Source organism: Pelmatolapia mariae, unplaced genomic scaffold, assembly GCF_036321145.2.
Source record: "Pelmatolapia mariae isolate MD_Pm_ZW unplaced genomic scaffold, Pm_UMD_F_2 NODE_ptg000164l+_length_40929_cov_1, whole genome shotgun sequence".
Classification (NCBI taxonomy): Eukaryota; Metazoa; Chordata; class Actinopteri; order Cichliformes; family Cichlidae; genus Pelmatolapia; species Pelmatolapia mariae.
This window is the reverse complement of record NW_027051865.1, coordinates 32673-40316: the sequence shown is the minus strand read 5'-3', so window position 1 is coordinate 40316 and position 7644 is coordinate 32673. Positions and strand designations below refer to the sequence as shown.

At 42.7% G+C, this 7644-nt stretch overlaps 1 protein-coding gene across 1 annotated transcript; it reads left to right on the top strand.

Moving 5' to 3' along the window:
- The first annotated feature begins 422 nt into the window (after positions 1-422).
- LOC134622710 (semaphorin-6D-like) lies at positions 423-6818 on the top strand. Its single transcript, XM_063468078.1, has 2 exons — positions 423-537; positions 2697-6818. Exons 1-2 carry the CDS (start codon positions 423-425, stop codon positions 4025-4027), a joined length of 1446 nt encoding a protein of 481 aa, XP_063324148.1. The 3' UTR covers positions 4028-6818.
- The last annotated feature ends 826 nt before the right edge of the window (positions 6819-7644 follow it).

Genomic DNA, 7644 nt, shown 5'->3' with positions numbered 1-7644 from the left:
GTTAACATGGGGTGACTTGTTTCCCCCCCAATAAAGACTTTTTTTGAACTAAATATTTATTTAGTTACAAACACAGTTTTGTTTTTAAATGTTTGTGAAGTGGTGCAAATTCAGTAGGTACAGTTGGCGAGCACTTCCTGTGCGCCACCTAGCTACTCGCCAGGCTGTTGGTATGATTCACCGGGTATTAATTTCACTGTGACCGGTGGCACCATATGTCCCACATACCCACTGATTGAGTTATTCAGCCTGCTCATGAAACATGTTGTGACAGGCCATTCATAGGCTCTGGGTTTGTTTACCTCAGCTGTGTGTTTTACCTCCTGCTGTGGCACTTGACTCATAGCCCTCAACCAGGAGGAACATCGCTATAAGCCTGTAAGACAGACACTGAGGAGGGTGTCGTGGTCCAGAGGGAGCAGATGACTCACAGCTACCGGGAAGCCACGGGGGTGACGGGAGACAAAGTGCACACCGAGATGAGAGCAGAGTTTTACCGCTCATTACAAAAGCTGCACGCCGCCGGGGAACAGATCAGTTAGATCCAAAAACTTGAAATCATACTGATGCTGCAAAGCTGATTGAAAGAAATGCCCAAGATTAAAAGAAGTGGTATTAATGGGCTCACTGCAGCATCACTTCTGACTGCCTCACCCACTGGGATTGCAATTATGATTTATGACTTTTTAATGCGGTCATAAGTTGAAGCAGTCATAAGAATAAATGGCTAAAAACTGAGAATTTTTAATTGGAAGCTCTATTAAAAGCATTATTTCCAAAAAGATTAGTGCACCACAGAATCCTTCAGCTGGGCAAACGATGGTAAATCACCCCTCACAATGAATGCAGTGATACATTATGAAGGGATGGTACGCTTTTACAAGCACACCTGCTCAGTTCAGCTCCACATAAAAGAAGTGAAAAAGTTTCACTAACTTCATGACCTAAATAATTGAGTCTTTCTCCAAACACAAATTGCTAGAAACTGTGTACATACAGCTCCGTTGTGAAGAGAGATAAATCTTGTTTGATTATTATTTCAACATATCAGTCCACTGTTGTAATGAGATTCTGTCAAATTAAAGTTGTTATGATGACAGGAGGCAAATTGCTCGTCTTTCCTTGTCATGTGTAGTGTAGTTACCGTGGTCTCTTTTGAGGCTTAAGAAAATGAATTTAGATTCCACTCATTTGTGCTTTTGTCTCTTGTGCATTTGTGCAGAGATTTAACTGAAACTTAGCGAGTCTCTGATCAGATTTTCTCTGTGTAATATCTTACAATATTTCCCTCTAATTCCATAAACATAGTCAGAAAGGCCCTTTTTGACTCTCCTAACACATACTTATTGCCTTTAATAATGTTATGTAGGCGGTTTTCTTCCTGCTCTTCACCATACTAAAAAGTAAAAGTCCTTTAGAGTCAAAACCGATATCCTCTAAGACTGGCAGAGAACTCGAGTTCTCTTCGTGACTCCCTGGCAGACTAAGATGATATCCTAAAACTGCACATGCTTGTTAACTTTCCTAGCAATCAAGAGACGTTACTGTCTATACAAATCACAATATGTTATATACGATTGTCACAATGTCAGATTGCTTCACTGATCCCTGATTGCTTTTATGTTTATTATTCATTTTTTTTCTGAGAGGAATTTGAATTTCTTGAAGTTTTGGTTTGAATCATTTAATTTAAAGGAAATATTAAAACTATTTATAATGCAGACCTAATAACTGAACTGATTGCCCTAATACTCATCCACAAATCGCTCTTTAAACGCCTTATAAACTATCATCAAGGCTGATTTAGACATAATTGTTTTCCATTTTAATTCCTCCACTAAGCTTTCATTTGCTGCTGAATTTAGCTTGTGGGGAGCACCTGCATTCTTCTCTGTTTTCAGTTCAGCTCAGCTGTCCCCCTCTGCAGACTAATCAGTTTCGCAGAACTGTCATTAAGGGCAGAGAGAAGGGTCTGTCACCACAGATGGCAACAGCCTCTTGCAAATGAGCTCTGATTACAAGAGGTGGCAGGTTTCTCTCTCCTTATCATCCCTGCCTTTCACGCCATTAGGCAATCACGGTGCTTGGGTCACAGCTCGTAAGGACAGTTGCATGGTAGATTTACCTTAGCTAATGTCCTTGTGTTCTTGGTGTGCTGTTTCGCAAACTGTCCCCTCAGCTTCATTTTGAAAGAATTTGACAACCTCATTTGAGTCTGTGTTGGCGAAGGTGCCAGACTCGGTGAGCTATTGGATAGACCTGTTATTTTTGGCTCGTTCATCGTACCAGGTGCTCTCGCCCCTGATCCTCGCATTGGAAGGCGAAGTCTGTGAAAATGACATCAGGTTCCTGCTGCTGTGCTCCCATCAATATTTAAAGCTCTAACTCATTTCAGAGTTGATTCCTCACTGACTGGGGAGCTCTTGGCCTCTGCCTGTCTGAGGTGAAAGCACAAGTCCTAGAAAGAAAGGCTGTATTCATCTATTAACAGTGGAAGGAAAGGAAGCCAAGAGCTTAGTTCAAACACCTCTCCCATGCTGTTTCCCACATAGTGAAGCTCCTGTAAACACAACCTGTCTGTCCCAGCTGTTGCTTGACCTATATTAGCTCTTGAAAATGTTTTTATTTTTTTAAACCTTCTGGCTCAGTCAGAAAAACTAACTGGAGTACCATTTTCTCTTTTCATCTGTTTTAAGGTGTGAGGCGACCTCCAGAGCAAGACAAACCCAGTCCTAGTGTCCATTATACTCTTCTGATTGCTTGTGTTTTGGTGGCCTTTGTCCTTGGTGCCTTCCTCTCTGGCTTCCTGGTTTCATGCTACTGTAATCACACAAGCCACAAGACCAAGAAGTTGTCGAAAGACCCCGAAGCCCCAATCCCACATGCTCTATCACTGCGCAGCCTGGCCAAGCTCAATGGCCTCCTGGACAGCCAAAGTAAGGATGACAAGTTGGAGGTGTCATCTCCCAAGATCTACAACTCTTTCTTCGCCAACAGTAAGGAGCATCACCCATCGAGGAGAAATGGTCATCATGGAATGACAATGGGAGACTTGGTCCATGCCCAGCATCACCAACTCCACCATTCCTCAGAGCTGTCTGGTCTGCCTACACCAGACTCGACCCCAGAGCTGCCAATTAAGAGCATGAAAGCATTCAAGAACCAGTGGGAGAAGAATCAGAACTGCAACAATGCCAAGGAACCAAAGTCCCATAATATTGGCTCCAGGCCCAGCTCTGCCCTGCTTCACCAGCAGGTCTTCCCCTACTCCCATGGACTGTCTAATAGCCAGTCAGCAGCCGGACACCTTCATCCCGATGAACGCAAAATCCACAATGTTGAGCGTGTGTTGTCTCAGCAGCCTTACCCTGGCTACTCTCAGAAGGTGATGGAAGTAACCTCACTCGATGAGCTCCTGAAGCACATCCACGAGGCAAGCGGCAGCAAGAACTCTCAGCTAATGAGCCCATCTGGTCTGATGGCCAGCGGAGGTGGAGGCCAGCTAGCCTTTGCCAACCGTATCCAGCCTCAGATACCTGAGACAGAATCGGCCCCCTACTACAGCTCATCCACTTTACCACGTGACAGCCTCACCCGTCGCATGGATGTTCCACCAGACATTCCCATGCACCACCAGTCTACCTTGGAGAGGAGGCATTCCTCCCAAAGGCAATCACTGATTGCTGCAGCCACCAAAATGCCCAACGGAGGTGGAGTAGTAGGAGGAGGGGGAGGAGGAATGATCCCTCGCCAACACAGCTTCAGCCAACGAAATGGCGGGCCCCACCAGCCACCTCCCCTTTTGGCGCGGATGAACTCGACGGGCAGCGCGTGTGAGGTTCACTATCCCCTGCTTCCCAATGGATACCTGGCACGTCAGCACAGTTATAATGGAGAACAGCAAGAGGTTCCACACAGGGGTGCGATCGTCCGTCGGGCAGCTTCTCTCAAACCTGACGTCCCTCCCAAGCCCTTGTTCATACCTGCCACATCCCCAGTCAATGAACAGGGAAAGTTCAACTACTGAGGGGTATGCTCTTGGACTAAGAGAAGGAGCCTCCCCCCTCCCCTCATTGTGTCATCTGTAAGAAACTTTGAAGAAATGCAGTGAGTTTGGGGTTGCAGACCTTTACCTGAAAACACAACTAACTGTGTGGCACCAGTGTCACTGTGGACAAAAGCCTCAACCAAACTTGTTTTTTTCCGCTTCTTTTTGTCCAACGAATATCTTTGTACCATATTGGTATTGCTTAGCTACTTGCTTATTATAGAACCGCTTACTTGGGTGACGTGATGCCACCTCCTTATATTAGGCTGCCAATGTCCTCAATGTGGATTTACAATGCAACTCCGTTTTTGGACACGTTGATGTTGGAAAAACTTGACACATCAGTCATCTTGAAGACTTAAAAGCTCGAGGCTCGCTTAGATTCATGCTTTTGCTTAACTTTTTCTGATGTAGTGTTGGTATCCGGTCCCCACCCACCCCACCCTCGAATGTGTTTATATTATGCATGTGTGTGTATATATATGTGTGTTCATATTTACACCGTATATGTATACATATACATATGCAGTATGTGTAACCTGTGGTTAAAAAAAAAAAAAATCCCCTGAAAGTAGTTATGTCTTTGCCTTACTATACTCTCTCATCTTTGGGCATATCAAACGATCCCCCCCGCCCAAGCCCTAAGAAATATCTTAGGGGCACCAAATGTTCATCAAATGTTGTCATTTGGCTCCAGACGCCGATTCAAATTTGGTCACGATGACAAGACAAAGGAAATACTTCAACAAAGCAGCTACACTCGCCTTCTCTTTTATTTTTTCCTGTCCCAGCTGATGTCAGGTGACAACATTCGGGTCCATTTAAGTTCTTCAAGAATGTTTCGACAACATTGGTGCTCCGCAACTCTAGTGGGTCTAATATTCTTTGAAATGGAAACAACCAACATTGTATTCTCTGAAATATTTTGGACCCAAAGAGGACAAGACAAACACGTCTTGCCGTCTGGTGTTAGGAGAATGAACACTGAACATCGAACAGACTGCAGTTATCATAATTATTAACTCTGTGGCTATTGGTTGTAAATAAAGGAATAATTACTAGCCAAATTTTAACTGTATGTGTAAATGTGTGCCTTATTTAATAATAGTGTGTGACATGGGCTTAGGGGTCAATGCAAGGGGCTCAGATGGCAACTATGCTACAGTATATTGTAGGTGTTTGATTTTTCTATGGTTGTCAGTATGTGTCATACAGTATCTATTGTATATGTGAAGAGTTTCATTCCAGAATAAGATATTTCTCATCTGTTCTAATTAACTGAATTAATAGTTTGACTGTAACACTCACTAATAGATCATATGTTATGTCATATATTGACTATAATTTTTTTTACAAAGTAGGCTAATATTTTGTAAATTATCTAGTTTTATTTTAATCGATGTAAAATAACTAGTACCTTTTTTTTTTCAGCATTGTTTTGGAATGAAACCCTTCGTTTTTCGCTTTTCTTTTGTTTTCATCCCAAAAGTGTGAGCCTACAGGTTTTTAATGCGAGTGTGGGACACAGCAAGTACAAAGCCTGAGACTGCAGACATTCAGGTTTGACTGTATACTGTCACTTTCACCTGGGTGTCGATTTCCTTGTAGGTGCCATTGTTACGTTTTTGGTTTTTGTAGTATTATCTTCTTGGGTTTCTAAAGGAGCAGTTCACAGTTCCTCTTAAGTTATCACCTACAGATGTGTAGCCATTGTAGAAGTTGCATTTACCTTTTGGGAGGAAAAAAGTGTGTCTTGCTTGAGTTTTGAATGTCAGGATATATGTTTTAGTAAGTGTGTGAAACCATACGGTTTCAGTTCTGTATGAAAATAAATCCAGGTTGGTGGCATGTAGCATGACTTCTACAATGGTTACTGCTGTAGATCTTGACCTAGTGGTGCCACCGGGTGTTGAATTTCAAAACATGGACAAGAAACATGGAGCAGTGCAATGAACTCTGATCCGACAGGCTGAGATTGTCTCTTGGATCGATACTTGGGAAGTGATTGTGGAACCGGTTCGCAGGTGACCGTGCTGCCAAACACTGCTGAGGATTTTCACCTCATTAATGGTGACGCCAGCCGGCTGTGCCTCAGACATATCACCCCTTCAAAACTCAACTGTTGCACTTTTCAGGAGAGTCGCTTTGACCACGGTTGGCTGGAACCGTGATCAATTCTGTGAAAACAGCACTATGCTATTTACTGTATCTGAAAATGGTGTTTATTGATTGAAATTTCCCAGAGCTCATTTGACCCAGTGTAAAGTTTACCATTCACACTACTCCAGCTTCAGTAAATTAAGGAAAAGTACCTAACATTTGTAAGGAAAAAAAAGTTGATTTGGTAATTAACAGGCAGCAGAGCATTAAATAGCCTTTCAGACAGCAAATAAAAAACATCCAACTTGATTTAGGGTTGGGGCGGCAGTGTTTCATAAGAGGAATTGTGGCAGCTACAGTGTTTTAATGGATTTATTTTTCTGTTTTGTTCTGTTGGTTTTTTTTTTTTTTTGGTAATTTGTTTGTTTGTTTGTTTGTTTTTAATCTGCCGGTAACAGATTGTATGGAAATGGGGACGGTCTCGCCTCTTAAAAGTTCTATCAGTATTTGATTTGGTGTAAATACATTCTATCTGGGCGGGGTCTCATTGATTCAGTATTATGTTTTTCTCCGTTTGATTTCCAGGCTTTGCCTCTTGACTTACTATGAATTTGGTCTCACAGAATATCATTGTATGTCTCTTATACTAGGAATAAAATGGAAAATATGATGAACGTTTCACTGGTCAATGTGTCAAAATAATCCCGGTAACATCGTTGATGGTCATACACAAAGTCTGAAAACAAGAATAGCAATTGCAGTAGCAGATAAATTAGTAGCTCATCTCTGAGGCAGAAATGTTTAGGTGAGATGGTAATTCAAACTATACTTTGAGACTGTATATTATAATAGATACACTGCTCAAAAATTAAAGAAACACTTTTCTAATCAGAGTATTGTATCAAGCAGTTTGACCTTGTGACAAGGGAGTAGGTCGGGGAGTTGTTAATCAGTCTCAGCTGCTTTACTGTTAATGAAATTAACAACTTGTGCAAAATAAAAAAGAATGGTCTTAGAGGTGGATGCGACTTACATTTTTTCCCTCATCTTTTTTTTCCTGTTTATTTTTTCACTAGTTTTGCATTTGTCAGTGTCAGTGTTGGTAGCATGAGGCGATCCCAGGACCCTACAGAGGTTTGATAGGTAGTCCATTTTCTCCTAGTGCAATCTCAAGAGCATGGAGGAGTTTCCAGGAGACAGGCAGTTACTCTTGGAGAGCTGGACAGAGCCATAGAAAGTCTTTAACCCATCAGCAGGACTGCTGTTTGCTTCTTTGTGCAAAGAGAAACAGGATGAGCACTTCCCGAGCAAAATGACCTCCAGCAGGTCACTGGTGTGAATGTCTCTGACCAAACAATTAGAAACAGACTTTATGAGAGTGACCTGACTGTCCAGTGTCTTCTAGTGGGCCCCGTGCTTCCTGCCCGGCGCCATGGTGGCCGAATGGTATACCGGTATTGGCAGTGGCGGTCCTAGCCTGTTTGGCGCCCCGGGCG